The sequence below is a fragment of the Vidua macroura genome, chromosome 1 (assembly GCF_024509145.1).
Source record: "Vidua macroura isolate BioBank_ID:100142 chromosome 1, ASM2450914v1, whole genome shotgun sequence".
NCBI classification, from domain to species: Eukaryota; Metazoa; Chordata; class Aves; order Passeriformes; family Viduidae; genus Vidua; species Vidua macroura.
Window position 1 is genome coordinate 145,245,174 of NC_071571.1, and position 18,912 is coordinate 145,264,085.

The following is an 18,912-nucleotide window of genomic DNA, read 5'->3' on the forward strand; positions in this document are numbered from 1 at the left end:
TGAGAGCAGAAGGATGGGCAGGTGATCTCCTGTGTCTTCTGCTAACTGAAATGTCCTTTGATCATAAGATTCAGTTATATAGGGAACATTTTGATTGGACTCAACAGAATTATAGAATTTTCCTAAAGGAATTCAAATGCTTTTTGGTGCTGACATGACAGGATAGTAGATGAAGTGAGGTAAGTGATCTTTTCAGAGTGACTCTGGGAACTGTGTCATGTCTGTGAAGGAGATACCCATTATTTTAAAAAAGCTAAGTAACAGGATACACTAAGTTACTGAACACTTTGAATGGTACAGAGCAGGCAATGTGATTTGTGGGATGTAACACTTTGTAGATGAACTTTACACAAGTGGAATTTGCAATTTAATGTAGATATTTTCCCAAGGAGCCAATTTAAAATAGCACCAGGATGAGTTTACCTTGGATTTAGAACTGTAATCTAATGTAGGCAGAAACTATTACCTGGAGAAGTTTCATGTTGTCAGACCTATCACTAATATAGCTGACTTGATGAGTTCAGACAGAAACTGTAGCTACGTGGGCAGAGTTAATACTGCTGCATTCCTCTTTCTTATGTCAATCTGCTCTGAGAAGCAGGAAAATAATACAGTACTAGGAACCACACACAATATGATTGGAAGTTTGCTTTTTGATTTGAAAAGTATGTTATAAAAATCTATATCATCATATATGTATGCATATAGACATATATGTATATACACACAGTCCTATGCCATTTTCCAACGTGGCCTTGTCTGTGTTTCATGGTGCATTCAAAGAGGTCACAGAAGTACATGAACTCATTCATCTCAACCTGATTTAGTCCATATCATCATCCAACAGCAAAAACAGGTAAAGAAAATCTATTCTGATGTTCTCTCCATTCAGAGTCAGTGGCTGAAACAGACATGTGGAGGTGACAATATGATCAAGTCTCGGTGAGAAACATATATTCAATCTTAGACCTGTCTAAAGAGTGCTGGCTGAACTTGTGAATATGTCACAATATCCCTTTCCACCACCACGCAGAAATGAAGTTAAGCCTTAGTTTTTGGGTTTGTGAATACATGATCTCTTCTGTGAATCAGAGCTCATTGCATCATAGGAAGAGCCTTGTAGATCACAGGAAAAACAATCTATGGAAGGAATCCAGAACTGGATGAATGATATTAATATATAATTACATAATTAAATAATGTATAAATAATGGAATATGAAAACAATTCCTGCCTTTTTTACTGCCTGAGTAAATTTTTTAACAAGAATTGATCACTTCATGATTTTTGTTAATATTCAACAGATGATAATAAAAGCAGTTTTTTCATGCTAAAAGCAGGAAACCTGCCAGGGTAGTCAGTCTTCTAAAATAATTGAGGTATTTTTAGTTGTGGGTTTTGTTTGGGTTTCTTTAGTTTTCCTTTTTTTCCCTCTCTCATGAATTTGCTTTAATATTAGTACTTAATTACAGACTTTTAATGAAGACAAGCTGTTATCTAATTTCTGGAGTTTAGCCTATATTGCATGCTGGGGCCATTTATTCTGTCATAATAGTTACTCTTTCAGATGATTTTAGTGGGAAATGAAACAGCAAATGAAACTACTCAGGACTCCTTGATTTACCAAAAAAATATACCAGCACAAAGGTTTGTTTTAATTTCCACTGTTATATATATTGTACCATTTCCATCATTACAGTATGAAAGTGAATCCTTGAGGATCTGAGTCTCACACAATCTCCCTTCCCCTCTACTCCCAGTCACAGAGATTTTAGGAGTAAGGACATTTGAGAAGGTGGTGTTATCCCTGACAAAAACTTAGCTTGGATGTTAATTGTTAAAATGAATTATCATCTTGTGACTAAACATTCCACTGGAATCCCATTTCCATCAACAGTCAGTACAGACAAGCATTGATAAATAAAATTAGACACAATGAGACAATAAAATTAAACACGATGAGAATTATTGCTGCATGTGAAAAGATGTGGAAACCAGTTGAATAAAAAAACTCCTTGTGAAGAGCTTGTCCTTTTTACTTTAATTCACATTTCCAGCTGCAGATAAACAGAATTTACAGGTATTTGGGTTTTGCAGCACAGATGAAGTAAGGATTTTTTCTCATGCCCAAATGTGGTAAAGGAAAACTGCCTTACTTTGGAGTAAATAGGAGTAAATATCAGATTCTATGGAAATTTCCTGTGGTTAAAAGTTGCCCATCAATTGTTCTCAAGTTAAGGGAGTAAAGAACAAGAAGACAGATTGGAACAACAATAATAATGCTTCTTTTATGGGATTTTTAACAAAGCATGGTGATGCAAAAAAAAACCAAAAAAAAACAAAAAAAAAACATTACAGAGAAAATAATGATCTTGAATTATTATGTTGAGTTCTAAACATTCTTTTAATCTGCAAAAAGAGTAGTGGAGCTGCAAGACTCAAGCTTGAAATCAAATTGTAGAGTCTCAACAATAAATTAACAATTTAGCTGTATGGGTACGAGCTGTGTGAAAACACTCAGAAGTCCCTTGTGAGACAGTCTGTCCATGTCGATTTATTTTACATGTTGTGTAATGAAAGGATCTGACATTCTTGTTCATTCCTTTTGATCATGGAGACATCAAGGACAATAGAAGGAGTACTCAGCAATGGTATCCTGAGATAACAGGGTTTTTTGGGTGCTGCCTCACCAGAAGGGTTGTACTGGCCGGTACAACATTACCAATGTCAATGAAAAGAAATGTTTGTCTGTATAACTTCAATGCAGCTCTCCAATCATTCAGATGGTTTTGCATATCTTAGGTCATCTCCCTATTATTTTAGATTTAAAAATATTTATTTTATGAAATCTTATGATGCTGAGAAAAGATTTTCTAATCATCAAAATGTCATTTCTGTTGCATTTTAAATATGCTAAAATTCTGTGGGGACCAATGCGGAAAAAACCTCACGGTCATAAAGAGGATTTTTTTTTTTTTTAATCTTAGCTGTGAGACATATATCTACTTCTTTAATTTTAATTAATAGAGTGTAGATAACTCCAAATTCTCTCAGAAATGGGGACAGAAGTATTTCTAATATTCCATGGCAGGATTGGTCCTCCCTGTGAACTGTGTGAACACACATTAAGATAAGCAACATAAGGCTCCTACACTCTGAACAGAAAAGCCTGGGGGAAGAACCATCCTCACTGCATAGACAGAAAATCAGATACTGGGATTATCAAATAAATTGGGGGTAATCTGAGCTGAATTAGTCTGTGATGGATGACCCAGGTTCTGATGGAGTTTGGTGTCACGGCTCCGACTGATTGCAGCTGTCATTTAAGATACTAAAAATAGAGCAATATTTCTACTGGGTTGCTGCCTTCAAGACCCTGTTCATTGAAGGGCACAGGATGTTACAGACTTCCACTTGTGTAAGGAGATGGAGAGAAATTTACTGTCTTAGAAGAAAAGAGCTTACAATGGGTTGTCTGCAGGTGGTGTTACCAAGGAAATGCAAAGATTTGATGTGTGTATCCAAAAATTTTTAACAATGCTGGTAGATTTTTTTCATCTCCGTGTTCTCTAATTCATGTCTCACTTTCACTGTGGGGATTCCAGAAGCAAAGTATTGATTACTTTATTCAACATTTAGCCTGTGATAATTGAATCCAGCCTTCTTAGATATCACTGTTGCATAATCATTATTCAGTTACATTTTCCATTAATTAATTTTAGTCAAATTCTTTCTCTATTAAGAGCTCAGTAATGCAGCTGCAGTGTGCATTAACTGTCTGATGTATGTCATGAGAGAGACCCAGATAAAAGGGGCAAAATGATCTGGACAAGAAGCAGACAAAGAGATTGGACAGCAAAATATCCAGAGAAAGGGGGGAATGCTCATGTTAGGCAACACTGTTTTAGGGAAGACAACAACAGAAAAAAAATTTGAATATGATAAGCACAGTAATTTTTTTATTGATATGTTGTATCAGTAAAAACCCATACGTTTCAAAAAGATGGACAAAGCCTCTCTTGGAGTACTAGATGTCAGCCAATGTCATGGTAACTCATTGGACAAGCTCTACCCACAGGCTGCTGAAACATGATTATTATTAATTGTAATTGCATCAAAATACAATAATCTAACAGCAACATAATTATATTTACATGATGGGAATACATTCCTTCATTAAAATACTTCCAGTGCTTGTGAATTTAAGCAAGAACCTAATTTAGCAGGTAAAATTTGTTCATCTGGAAAATCTCAGTACTTATGAGTTTGTCTATAAGCTAGTTTCCAAGCTAAAGGATAGACAAAGCTGTCTATGTTGTGTTTATATTGTGGTTTAATTTTATTAAAGGGATTATAGGAAGCAATTCAGACTCTTCCTCTCCAGTCTCCTCTTGAAACTGACAACAGTACAAAGTGAGAACTGCCAAGAGCTGTGAAACTCTCAGTTGCATGCACAGCTATTGTGTTACATCTCTGAAGTAGCACAGGTTAATAAAATAATTCCAGTAACTGTTCCCATGCATTACATGGATCAAAAAAGCCCTGTCCTTTTTGCAGGATAATGCTGAGATTTTTGAACCAACAGGATAATTACTTGTCTAATGACAGCATTCTCAGGTAAGAAGTTCAGAACACTGCCAGAAACAATGAATCAAGGGGAGAAAAAGGCATTACCTGATAGTTTTGATCATGCTGAGCCCCATTTCAACACAGCAGTGTGCATGGTCCTGGCGAGGTTCTGGGAGTCCCGACACACAGTAGTAACAATCCCCCAGGATCTTTATTCTGAGACAATGATGTTCCTACACACAAATGTATCAGAGAAAGAAAATATTTGCATATTTTTTCATAATTTTAAGGTGAAAGTAAAAAGTAGTTGAAAAATAACTGTTAAAAAATAAACAAACAAACCCCCACCTTGTTTCTGGATGTTTCCTGCTTATCATTAGTATAACTGTGGTTTATATCAATTTTGAAATAAAATACCTTTACATTTGCAGAAATAAAGGCTACAGTGATTTTTCTTTTATGCTAATCAGAGATGTTCTTGCTGATGGGGAGGAAGGTTTTATCAGAGCTAGGTGGAACATAGGCCAAGGCTTCAGAAATGCCAGCTGAGATAATGAATAACCCAATTTAAGCTATGTTCCTCCAGGGCATGTTTTCCTGTCCATTTTTTACACTGGAAATAAATGAAAAACCTCTTTCCTCCCACTGAAATCCCTTCCCACCTACAGTTTCCGCAGTCACACTCAAGTATTCCCAACAGCTATAGGAACTGATCAAGTATCTGCATGGTAAGGATCTCAAAGAAGCTGTCCTGCATCAGGCTCATGCTGGGAGAAATGATGTTTGGCATCCATCTAGAGACATCCTTTACCCTAAAAGCAAATAGTGAATTTAATTCCTAAAATACATATTAACAGTATCACTACATACTGAAACAGAATATAATTGTGTGATTTGATCATTATTTTAGAAGATCCTTTCCTAGTGAACAGAAATACCTGAGCTGCTGAAATTTTGCAGTTCCCAGACCAGCATGTGATTCCAAGATTACCTGTAAATTTGCCCAATGTATTCTGCTGGTTGGGCCCTCACAGGAGGCAATCAATGCACAGGAACAGAGAACATTACAAGATGTGGCAAGGAAATGTTTTTCTGATGAAGAGTCATTGAAATATTGAGTGTAGTATTAATAATCAATCAGTAAAGGCTGCAGTAGCAGACCTTCAAAACAAAAAATTTAAGATCTAGCAAGTGTGAATGAATGAATGAATCTAGCAAGAGAGCAAGTGTGAATGCTGCTTCTCCCAGGAATCAAGTATGGGTTCCCTTCAAAGTTTTCTTAGGAAGAATGAAGGTTTGCAGTCAACCTCAGACAAGCCTTGCACAATCCTGGGGTGACACACGAAATCTACACACTTTTACCCAAAGCTTTTTGACAAGTCAGCTGAAGCCTTAAGCATGCCAGCAAGGGTAAAATCTGCTCTGGGCATGTGGCCAAAGTAAGCTGATTCACCCTAAAATCTCCTTAAACCATCAGTAGGAACTGACTGTGTTTGAAGCTTTGGTTGTCTCCAGCTAAAACCAATGCTTGCCTTGGATAGCAATGCTTTGCTATCCAAGTTTCACACAAAATTCCAGACTGAGCTCAGGCTTCTAAAATGTCAAAATTCATATGTAACTCTCCTCTTTCCTCCTTCTTTTCAGCCCCTCTGCAGATCCACACAAGAACACTGGCAATTTTTCATATTGCTTCAAATGAAATTGTATATCCTAAACCCCTCCAAAAAAACTTTCTTTTTAAACTGCTCCCCCTCAATGGAAACAATTAGAGATCTGATGTTACCACATTTCCCACCTATTTTTTTAACTGTAGAGTGAAACTATGAAACATAAAAGTTAATTGACAAGTAGGTAGGACTCAATGACATAAATCAGTGCATGTCAAACAGTAAATGGCCTTCCTTAAGTTTCTCTCTGTGTTCCTTGTTTAGATAAAATGCAAAGAGAAGAAGATATAAACCACAGATTCTAGAGTTCTTGGGCTTTTCCAAAGGTCCCATTCAATTGATTCTTACTATAAGTGATGTTTGTTTTTACATCTACAAAGTAAAAGGATCGTGTATAATGTCATATTGGTTTGACTGAGGTGGAATAAATCAAAAGGCAGCGCTTCATTCAGAGCCACTGCAAATACTTTACAAATAATAACCTCATAGTAGAATAGAGGGGGAAAAAGGGAAAAACAGTCAATGTTTAGGAAAGAAAGACTGGAATAAAAGAAAGAAGAAATATATATCTCAACTATTGTTATATTTTAATTTTTATTTACATTTTTAATTTCAGCATTTATTATACCTATCTGATGATATGGGAAATTCCTATTAAGTGAGAATTATTTCAGCACAGTTAAAGACCATAGTCTTCAATAGGATAAGACTGTTGTTTGATTCTTAATGCTTCACTTAAACTGGCTGAAGTGCTGGTTCAAGTAAATTAAGATGAGACTTATATCACCTTCCTGCATATCTGAAATTCAGAATAAAACAGACAAACTTCAGAGGGATGTGCTTTTTTGTAAGAATAAGAATCTTAACACATGGCAAGATCTGCTAATGAGGGTCTGATATATGCAAATGTGAGTGCATGTGTTTCACACAGGAAATCCATTCAACTCCTCATGAATGTTTTCTTTTCCTTGTCATGTGATGTCACCTGACTCATTTGCCAAAGCTCAGGAAGTCATCTGCGGAGTGCAATATCCAAGCAGAGATGACTGTGTCAGGCATCCCTATGCCAGCTAGCAGTGGAGCCCAAGGAGAGCCAGGCAAGGCAGTTGGGGAAGCCTGGGGACAAATTCAGCTCACAGCTAAAGCTGTTGGCTGGGCTTCAGTTCAGCTGTCTGTACCTAAACTCACCATGTATCTCTAAGACCCTGGGTATGTGAAACACCCACATGACGAGTGGGGTTGAGTCAGGGACGGGTGAAATGACGTGCACGATTTCAGAAGGCAAAAGAGTGTTTATTCAAAAGCACTTCTCTCTTTTATAGAGAACATCGTGAACATTAATTCCATTGAATTGGTCTTAAAGTAAAAACATTTCACTTGACTGGTATACTGGACTTAGGTCAGTGTGGTAGAACACATCTATAAAAAATATGAATGGAAAGCAAGATAATAGATGATTTACATTCCTCTCGGACTTTTTCCCAGGCTTAGTCTGGCAGAAATCTTTCTCTTTTTCTCTCTGACTGAAGTGAGAATATCCACACCCACACAGGACTAACAAATATGACATAAGATTTATGTCCTGTGGAACATCGCAGGGGTCGGGCAAGGTGTCTCTACTGGCATAAGAAACCACAGGGAGCTTTTAAATGACTCTTTGTCTTCCTATTTTTTTTCTTGTTAATCAAATTATTATGACTGCTAAATGTGATCTTTGTTATGGCCTGACTACATTGCTTTTTCATTTTTTATTCTTCCCTAATTACTCCCATCATACTCATTTCAAAAGTAAACTATAGGCTTTTTATCACTGGAAATATTTCATCTAGAGGAAGATAATTCAGCGACTCTCAAGAAGGACAGGAGGCTAATGGTATCTGCCTTTGGCAGAGGCGAACTGCCTGATCTCCTGAGATTCCCTCAAATGACTCGATAGCTTAATCACATCTACAGTTTAGACTCAAAGCTTTGTCAGACTGGTTGTACAAGAGCATTAAGGCTAGATTCATGGATAATGTGGGCAGCCATGCTCTAGTTTTAAATCAGAGACTGAGTTTTGTCAGGGCCTGCCCACTTTTCAGTGGTATAAAATGATATTAGTATCAATGAAGATTTTCCTCACACTGTAAAGCTCAAGCCCACTTCCTAAAATCATCTCACTGCAATGGTATCTGAGAGTGGCAAGTTGATATTAAATGAAAATGAATGAAAAGTCTAAATATGTATGAAGAAAGTGTAAAATGAGTAAATTATTTAAATAAGAGAAAATTGTCATACAGGAACTTTGATACAGGAAATATTTTTCACAACAGTGTTAAATTCTTACACCACTCTGAGGCTATTATCATCTCCTCTTTAATTTATTCTTTTCCTCTTCTCTTTCTCATATGCAATTCTAGAAGTTGTCCTTGGGCATGTAAATGACAGCTAATATTATACAAACATTCACATCAGTATCCATCAGTCTCACACCCCTTCCAATACTCATTCATTAATAGCATTTATTGAAGGGATCAATTAAAATCTCAGCATGTCACAAATAGGGGCTCTTTTCTCCCCTTATTTGCAGCTTTTCATTTGCTGCAAGTGGAAGATTAAGGGGCCTGATTCTGCCAAGATCAATTTAAATCAAAATTTTTTGCCTGAGGATATTGAGCAGACTCAAATACCCAACTATTTTTAATAATAATTCTAGATTAATTCACCCACAATTGGTAAGAAACCTTTTTCCAATTCACCTAAATCCAGAGAAAAATAAAATATGCAGATTTTTCATAAATAATTACCTCATATGTGGTGAATGATTTATGTTTGAGCTTATTAAATATACCCTTAGTGACTGGAAAGGAAGCAAAGCAAATTGGCATAAGGTGGAGCTGCAGAAATGACTTGCTCAAATATGAAGTTACTGAAAGACACAGTCAGAGACTTCATTAATATTTCTTGTTTCCTTGGGCTAAATTTCTGACAAGGGAAAAGAAGTGATTTTGTTTTATAAGCTATGCCACTTTTTCAATTCTGCCAGTGCTGAATTAATAATTTTACCTCGTTTTGAAGGGAACCCCATAGGACAGCAAACAGACCACAGAAAATTCAAAATTTTTTGCAAGTTTTATAATTTCAAGCTCAAAGTTTAGAATACTGGGGATGAAAAATTACTGCAACTGAACTACAGAACAAAGAGCAGTCATACACCTAAATCTTCTTTTAAAAGGCAGCCAGAGTGGAAGGAGGAAGGGACTTGGCCTTTGTGTACAATAGCTCAGTTCCTGGAACATGTGCTAAAGGCAGAGGAAACCTGGATAAACCTCATTTCTCAGCATGAATGGGGGCTAGGCCAAAGCTCTTAACCAGCAGTCTGTTTTAGGGCAGGTTGGTGAGAGAGCTCAATCCAAATTCCTTCTTTTGCAGCTCTGTCACGTTGGAAAAGAGAACTGGGACCTTGAGAGAGCCAGATGGAGAGGGGTTCTCACGCCTGGTCATGTAGGCAAAAAAGAGGACCAGATATGATACACAGTTACACAGATTTTTTAAAATTTTTATAAACATAAAGGGAAAAATATGGCAGCCTTTCATTTGCCTGAACTAGGGAATACATAAGTATGGCCCTATATGAAGCATTTTCTACATATTTTAACATACTATGTAAGGAATGTTTTGTTTTTTTTTTTCTTTAGAATAACCTATAATGGAGTGGTTAGAATTTCTCTGTGCTGCCAGAAAAAAAATAGGTTTGAGGTCTCTCATGCTGCAGAAGGAATTGATGTACTTTGGTGAATGAGCTTTATAATTTATTATATCGACAGCTTTGTTCCTTGACATATTGTAGAAGAAAACTGCTGTGACTGTTGTGTCTGGTGAGCAATTTTCCTTGGCAGCTCGTGTTAATTAGAAGACTATGCTTTAAGTGATTTCAGGGACAGAAATCCCCTTGAGAAAGATTCAAGGTGTTTCTTTCTAGCTAAGGCAGGAACAATTCGGCATGGAAATTCTGCCCCTTAGGAGTTTCTAGAACTTAATTGATTCAAGTACGTGGGGCACTGCTCAACAACATTAGAACATGAGCCAGGGTGTGCTCAGGTGGCCAAGAAAGAGGTTGTAGCCAGGTGAGGGTCAGTCTCTTCTCCAGGTAATGAGATAAGACAAGAAAAAATGGCCTCCAGTTGCATCAGTGGAGATTTGGATTGGATATTAGGTAAAATTTCTTCATCTAAAGGGTTGCCAAGCATTGGAGCAGGCTGCTCGGGAAAGAGGTTGAGTTGTCAGCCCTGAAGATATTTAAAAGACACGTGGATGTGCTGCTTAGGGATGTGGTTTAGTAGTGGCCCTGGAAGTAGTGGGTAAATAGCTAATCTTAGAGGTCTTTTCCAGCCTTAATTATTCTATGATTCTATTAAGGATGATATGGAGAATTCCCAAGAATATACTTGCAAAGCCTAATTTAATTAAAAACCCCAATTTAGTCACCAAGTGGGGCTTCTTTTTGGGGGAGGTTGAATTTGAGTAATTCTTAGTCTATAAATCACTGGAAAATTTGAAACAAATTTTATTTAATCTGTCATTTTCATCTGACTTTTTTCATAAAAAACCTGTATACTATCACTTCTAAAAGTGTTTTGTGGGCTGAGATTTATATGACTGCTTAGGGCTTTTGATGGGCTCTTTACCATCTGAAAAACAGTAAATGTAGAGAACATGGTAAACAAGGTTGTTTATTCATTAGTATGAGCCAATTAATTATTGACACTGGTTAGGAGGAAAAACAACTCAGAATTAAGCAATGCAAAAAGAGCATTCACTCCATCCCTTTACTATAAATTCATACAATGTCTTTATAATGAGCTAAATATTATATATTCATACTTGTAATCCAGAAACTCTACTTCTTGCTACAGCACCCCAAACATGTACACATGAAAAAATTCACACCTGGCATATATGTTTAAACAAGGCCTTTTAGGAAGTCTCTGGAATCCTGTGGGATACATGTTTGAAGATAATTTCACCATGGAACAAAGCACTGCCAGCTCAGAGTTGAAATGTGGCCTGGGACAGTAAAGCACTGCAGGGGAAGTGTCTTTATCAAGGAACAGAAAAGTCCCCAAAACCCTCCAGTCTTCCCTTCCTGATACCAACAGATGCAGGTATTTTACTGGGGCTATGGAGCGATGTGTTCTTGTGGAGCCTGGCAGTCAGGTTAGTTTCCACCCCTGGAAACAGCAGTCACAAGATTGGTAACACAGTGTTGGAGGAATTTTTGACAGCGTGTCTGCAGCACCACAGGAGACAATTTAACCAAGGTTACAGAAAAAGATTGCCTCCTTAGGGAAAAAAAAACCAAAAAACAAAACACCCATCAGTCCTTTAATATGTTCCTTTTCCTCTTTGTTGTATCTGAAACTGAATCTACAAAGAGTGTAGATGAATTCAGAAATATGATAATTTAAATCATGGTATTGGCTGACATCTAGCACTGCAGAGAAGGCAGAGGGAAAACAAACATCAAAAATAACTATTACTTCACCAAGGCAGGACTTTTTTTAGGCTTAAGTATCTTGCTGAATGTCAACTCATTTCCTTTCTCTTCTCAAAATTTCTGCCTAAGGAAAGTATTAATATTAATTGAGTTTCTGTTTAGGCCTTTCAGTAGATGAAGTATCTATAAGGGAATGTTTCCTTCAGTTCTGTTTTATGCCAACTTATTTTTCTTCTTTTGTAAATGTCACTTTTCTCTTTAATAACTATAAATCTTTTACAAATATCACAGAGTGATTAGAAATGGGAAGTAGCTGTAAAAAACATATTATTACATTTTTTTCTTGGAAGAAATATTGAACTGAGTTCTAATTTTTGTTCAGAGTATTCTGAGATAATGATACAGATACTATGGATTTTTTTTGTTATTAATTATATGAATCAATATATGTCATAAAATTTGACATAATTTAAGGAAGATTAAAAAAAAATCAGAGACTTCTTATTAGTTTTGTATTGCTTAATAAAGCTTTATAAGAGAAAAAAGAAACTTAGCTAAATTACATTTTTCAGTATGCTGTGAAAATGTCTTCTTTAATATTATGTGATTTGTATAAGATGTTCAAGCAGATCCAACAATCCCTTATATGAGATTATAATTTAATACTTTTATTTAGAAGTAAATAAGGATTTATACATTTTTTTTTCCTTAAAATCTACAGAAACTGCCTCAAGCTTTCTGCAACTGATCTCTTTGCTTTGATGGTAATTCTTAGCAAACTCCAAGAGCCTGAGTAAGAGTGACTATTTTAAAGGGTTATGATAACTCTAGTTAAGCTGATTAAGAACCAGTTAAATGATAGATCTGAAATCTAGATGTGATTGTGTAATCCTCCTTAGTGGAAGATCTTTCTAGGGAAGCCTTGAAAGGACCACTTCCCAAAAGTCCTGTGAAGGATTTACAGGCAAGTAGAGAACTATTGCTAATGACATTTGCAAAAGGAATAAGACCAGTAAAATAAACAATTAGCATGCAGACATGGTGGTCACAATGTGAAAGCAAGACCAGAAAACCCAAAAATAATATTTTTCAGTACAATAGTGTTATCACTGTATGTTCAGAAACGTGGCATTTGGACAGTGATCGAGGAAAGAGAGATTAGGAGGAATTGTGATGATCTGCCTTCTTCACACTCTTGGAGGTTAGTCCAGGAACACTGTTTTCAGTACTTTAAAAGGGATTCTCAACAACAGGAGGTGTTCCAGAAAAGTAGTCCCCAAAACTATTTGAAGGAATAAATCTTACAGAGTAAAACCCTCGCTATGAGTTTGGTCTGTTTCTTTTATCAAAAGGGAACCTGAGAAGCCCCTTGATCAAATCATCCAGATGCATTCCCAGAGGAAGTCAATGGCTACAAAATGGTTCTTTTGTCTGGGAATGATTGGCCAGAGCAAGAATCAATGGATGTAATTCAAAGTCAGAAAAAATCAAATGAGAAAAACCCCATACTGAATAAACAGTGAGAGTGTTAAGGCACTGGAATACTACCAAGATGCACCAGTACTAAAACATGATCCTCTCTTGGTGCATTCAGATGAAGACCAGGAATTTTTCCAAAAGACACACCTTTACTATGTGTGAAGGCTTTATGCAACATCAGATGGGTAGGTTGATAGATCCATGTAATTCACAAGTCCTTAAAATTCAGGGTCACTCAGCGTCCATTTCCAAAATTTTCAAAAGGAAAAGGCAAAGTTCAATATACGATTTAGACCATTTATTTTATGCAGCTGGTCTCCTCTATAAGAGTCCAGTGTGGAGTCTTGGTTTCCTGTAAAGTGCAGAGGGAGAATCTGTCTCCTTGAATTGGACAGAAACACCAAACCCTTTCTAGGGAGGCAAGAGAGGTTCCTCTGTGTTAGGCATCTCTACTGTCAGGACATCACATAGGCATCATGACATCCACGTCACAGAACCCACAAATAAGGAACACAATCAAATGTCTTTCTTTTTAATAAATTTTAATTTTTCATGATTGTATAATTTTAATCTTTGCAGGCAAAATTTGTTCAATTTCTGAAGTGGTTCTTCCCTGTGTTTTCCACCTTTCAGAGGATTGTTCTAGACCAGTGGATTAGTCTAATCAATGAAGTGTTAAAAAGAGAAGTAAATTCCCAGAATTTACTGGAAAGGAAGTGCATGAAGAAGCCTAGGGTCTTGAATTTAGTGACTGAATTTAGTGACTTGAATTTAGGACATTCACTTGAGAGGTGATCATCCTGATAATGACATTTTGTAGACACAGATGTTCTTTCATCCCAAATCAGAGATTTCTGGGTAAGAAATTTTTGGCTATGTGAAACACACTGATATATTTAATACCATTTCTTTAAAATAAACTCACCTACATATTTGGGACATCTATTATGGTGTGACATATTCAATGTTCTCCATTAAGTTTTATGAATTTAGAATTGCAACAGAAAGACTTCTAGAAGATTTAAGTGGAGATGTGTAACAAGCCACAGAGAAGGGGAAAACATCTAGGCATTTAAAGAAGGAAAATTTTCAGTTCCCATAAAATAAAAAGAAAAAAATACAAAAACAAACAAGCAGGAAGTTGACATCAGGGTTAAGTGGCAGGTGAAGGAGGATTTACTGGATTAGACTTTTAAATGTAAATGCCTTCCATGTTCCTAACTCCTTTACTGGATATAGTCATTCTATACAAATCACTATTGGTTAAATATAGCTTATGGAATGGTTGCAAAATATGATTAATGATCATGAATGCTAGCCAAAATTGAAATGTGAAGCAAGTCAATAAAGCATTTTTTATACATAGTCTTCCTAAAATATTTCTGTGGCATACATACATTCTATTTTGTGTAAAAATGTTTCTTCGGTTAAAGCAGCTTTTTTGTCAAGCCATACAAAAGCAGACATTACTCCTATGAACTTTCTAAAAGACAGGACTGAGGTAATTCTTTCAGCTGGTTTGGTTTACAGTGTAGACCAGAGCTGACGAGGGGTTTTTGTTTGCAAAGCAGATATTGTAGGTTGCATTTACTAGTTTGCCATTGCCCAGGCAATGGGTTATGACATCACTCTGTATAAGAGAAAACATATTGCTATTTGAAATAAAAATAGCTGAATCAAAAAGAAATTTCAATAATTATGGATGATTTACTTTTCTTGACCTGAATGTGTAAGATGAGAGAAAACCACAAGGGTCTTACTGATACTGTGCAATAGGTGTACAAATACCCCATAACCCTAATTCAGAAATGTATAAAAGCCAGTGAGGGATGCAAATCTCTACATCAGGCCAAGCCACTTTAGGTTTCCTTTATAGTAAATAGATAGCATGGTCTATGATATTCAGTGCAATTAGCACTTTCCCATAATATGTACCTACATTTGCTGGGATAAATGATAAGATAAACTCCATGAAATGCACTCATTGTCTCCACTTAGAAGCCTTATTAGTCAGCTTAGATATTGACACTTAAAGATAGCCATAATAAATTAAATTTTGACCAAAGATACATGAAAAAAAAATATATACAAGCCTAGCAAAACTGAGCATGTTCCACTTGTATTTTTGTGCTTCACATTTTTTTTTCTGATCAGTGCTAATTAAGGGGCAACTAATTTTCCTGATGTAATAATTTCCTTTGCTGTGTTTAATTAATTTCATTGTTGAGTTAGATAGAATGCAGCCTAAAGACTATAAACCCTGCTATTAACTAACCACTGCAATGACTGTGAGAACTGATTAGATGACCTTAAATGAATATGTCTTTTAACCTTCCTCAATTTGCAGAAGAAAAGACAAATAAAGCTAGAGTCTTAAAAAAAAATTTCCAGCAAAAATCCAAAATATGAAGCTTCCTTAGAAACTGTAGTAGGTGATCTGCTTTCATAGCATTCTCTGTCCAGCACTACAGAAACCTAATGTTCTGATGACAACCTCTGCTTTCACTTGCTATCAGAACTCGTCATTTTTCATACAACTTTGTCAGTATCTTCCAATCTCAACTGCTGTATAAAATCCCTGTGGGGAGAATCTGGATATATACTGTTCAAATTGATCAGAGGGTATTTCCCAGACCTCCCAAACATGGAATTGATTTTGTCTTTTTGGAAATAAATTGTGTTCAACTCACATGTGCTAGTCGATCAAATCTGGCAAAGAGCTCATTCAGCATTCGGACAAGCTCCTGGGCTGACAGAGTTGTGGAAAGGTTGGTGAAACCTTTAACATCTGCAAAAAGAATGCTAAAAAGAAAGAAAACATATTAATATTTCCATCTATTTCCTTTAATTACTGAATGTTTTAAGTTACCTTCTAGCCTTTTACTAGTGGAAGGGTCATTTTATTACCCTTGAAGTAACACTACCTCTGTTCTATACTTCTGTACATACTGGAGTACTGAATATAAATATTGAATTAACTAAAAAAAAAATACTTCTAAGAGTGAGAAAATGTTTTGCCAAAAATAGGAGTGATGCAATTATAGATTTTCAAATTATACAGGTCTCAAATCCTGAGAGTACAGACAAGTCTGTAACAGTTTTGATATATACCAGGCTAAGGCCAGTTTTACTTAGCCTCAGTTTAGGCATTTGACAGAAGTACCTGAATTAGAACTAAAGTGCTCTCTTTATAAGGTATGAATCTTTAATTGGATAATTCCTTTTTCGTTCTACTGACTTTACAGGGAGCCCAGTGTGATCATACTTTGAATTTAGGTGTATCAACTTATGTGCCTGAAGTTGTGGTAGGATTTCCATTAACAAAGTACTTGCATACAGACTTCTAACCTGTGTTTGAACATCCAGTTATTTTTCTTGCCTTTTGACTGCTCACTGTGCCTAGAATGACCACATGTGAATATAGAGAAACAAAACTCACACAAAGTCTGTGGTGTGCAAGATCCCACCCAGAAAAAAGCATATAATAGCTCAGTAATTACTAGCCAAAGAAAGTATTAGCTACCTTATAAAGTAGTGATGTTCAAAAAGACACACATCATTCTGGCACAAACCTTGTTAGCACTTGAAAGTCAACCAATAACTGGTGTTATGATCTGAGTACCAGAAGATTTTGTTTCACTTTAGCTGATGACTTGTGGTGAAAAAGATCACAATTTGACAGCATCTGAGAATTACCAATGTAACCAATAAGAAATACAGAATGATCATGTTGACTGATAACCCATCTTCAAGTGTACAGACTGGTAAAGGTTTGGGTGAGGTTTGAACAAGATGCTTACAAACTTGGTAAAATTCTTACCAGTGAGAAGTAATAAAATTAAAAGGAAAAGTGCCAAGCTACTCGAAGAATAATGAATAGTAATAATAGACTACATTTATAAAAATAAGATTTTCAAACTACTAGTTTCTATATTTTTAATTTTCAAAGCAACAAAAATTTCTAATTGGATACTACTTTTAAGGATTCATATAGCATTGCTTTAGGTAGTATTCAGTACTGAACATTTCAGAAACTAAATAAGGTGAATGAAACCTTGTTTTGAAAAGATCTAGCTTCTGGCAGCATGTGTAGAAGTCAACCAGTATCTGTATTTTAAAGCATGCAGAATTTTAATTTAAAATCTCTTTCAAGCATAAAATATGTTTTGATTTCTCACCCTGTCTACAACCCTTTTCCATTAAAGCAAAAGGGCCATCTTCTCCATATTTTAATTCTTCTACAGCAACACTTACTCTGAGTATGAAAAAGGTTAATGGAAGACATTTTAATTTATTGCAACTCAAACTGTTATGAGGGTCCTTGATACTTTCAATCAGATTTAATAAAATAACATATCTGCACTAGTGCATGGGCACAGAAGCAGTAGATAATCAATTTATTCTTCTGCAGAAGTGCAAATTATTTTTATTGAACTTGTCCAGACAAAGTTATATTTTGGTTTCATCGAAAGGCAAAGTACTTGCTTCCCAAGCAAACTATCTACCATCATATCCATGCTTATTTTTCATTTCCTTCAATGATGATTTCAAAGATGGTCATTTAATGATTTAGCCTTGTGTTTTGGGAAATGCTTATGGAAAATGCTATTGGCTTAACAAAATATTCTGAATTTCAGGAAATACAATAAAACCAAGATTATGTAATGTCATGGAGTGAATGTTGATCATTCTGGTGTAAATGTACAATTAGGACTAATTACCTTGAGTAATTGAACTCATAGGATAATTATCACCCTTCTCATAACTTCAGGAAAGAAAAAAATTAGAGAGATGAATAAAGATTAAGAAAATAATAATAAGACTGATCAAATGAAAATGGCTATAAAACAGAGGAACCATATAACAGGTTACCATCTTTGAGAATATCTTACAGGTCTCTATCTCATTTTTCAGTATGTGGGGTGAACCATCAGGTTGTGGCAGAATATGTGTCCACATGTCGGCCAGGCTCCCCTTCCTGCACAATCCTGACCACTTAAGTGAACTGAGTGTGAAAAAGTGAAAAGAAGTGAAAAAACACAAATGGTCCAGACTCAGTGATTAGTTCAAATGGGTCTTCCCATTGCCATGGCATTCAACCATCCTGATGAATAGAAGAAGGCATCAAAATGCTTCTCTGCTCAAATATTAAACAAGGGTACACTACTTTTCTGATTTATGAAGTAATAAAGCAACAGAAGGGAAACCCTCAGACATGAGTAATTTAGCAGCATCTGAGACCTTAAACATTACAGCAAGGCTACTTCACCCACCTGACATTCTCATAACGATGAATGTAGATCTTATGGAACTGGTGCTGCAAATGTTCATCTTCTACATTGGTCATATCATTTATCATTTCCAGGACTACAAACCGTGGTAACACAGAGAGCACCAGCCGTTCCTAAAACAAAGAGGAAACCAGTATCAGTCTGAACTGGTATTTCACAATGCCCAGTTTAAGGATCTGAATAACTGGTTATTTAAGATGTGACCCTCCTCTCTAAAAATTCTAGCTCAGGCCATTTGTGATAATTCACTTTATCAGCCTGAGTCCAGAGTCCAGGACATCTCTGTTTTAGGTAAGGAAGAATAAAATGAGCTCACATGCAGCCATTCAAACCTCTTGTCCTCTTGACTAAGAAGACTGGAGAGCATATTCAACATTTCTAATTAATTTTGTCTGTGTTTCAAGAACACTCAGGAAAAGTAAACATATGA

General features: G+C 35.9%; 1 protein-coding gene across 3 annotated transcripts in view; it reads right to left on the reverse strand.

Moving 5' to 3' along the window:
* The window catches only part of ADCY8 (adenylate cyclase 8), a 117,585-nt gene that overhangs the window by 50,397 nt on the left and 48,276 nt on the right, over positions 1–18,912 (reverse strand). For all 3 annotated transcript variants that reach the window (XM_053992674.1, XM_053992682.1, XM_053992665.1), the window contains exons 3-5: positions 18,465–18,595; positions 15,882–15,993; positions 4,675–4,802 (exon numbers count right to left, since the gene is read on the reverse strand). In XM_053992674.1, the coding sequence (XP_053848649.1) occupies positions 4,675–4,802; positions 15,882–15,993; positions 18,465–18,595 (371 nt within the window). The remainder of the gene's footprint in view (positions 1–4,674; positions 4,803–15,881; positions 15,994–18,464; positions 18,596–18,912) is intronic.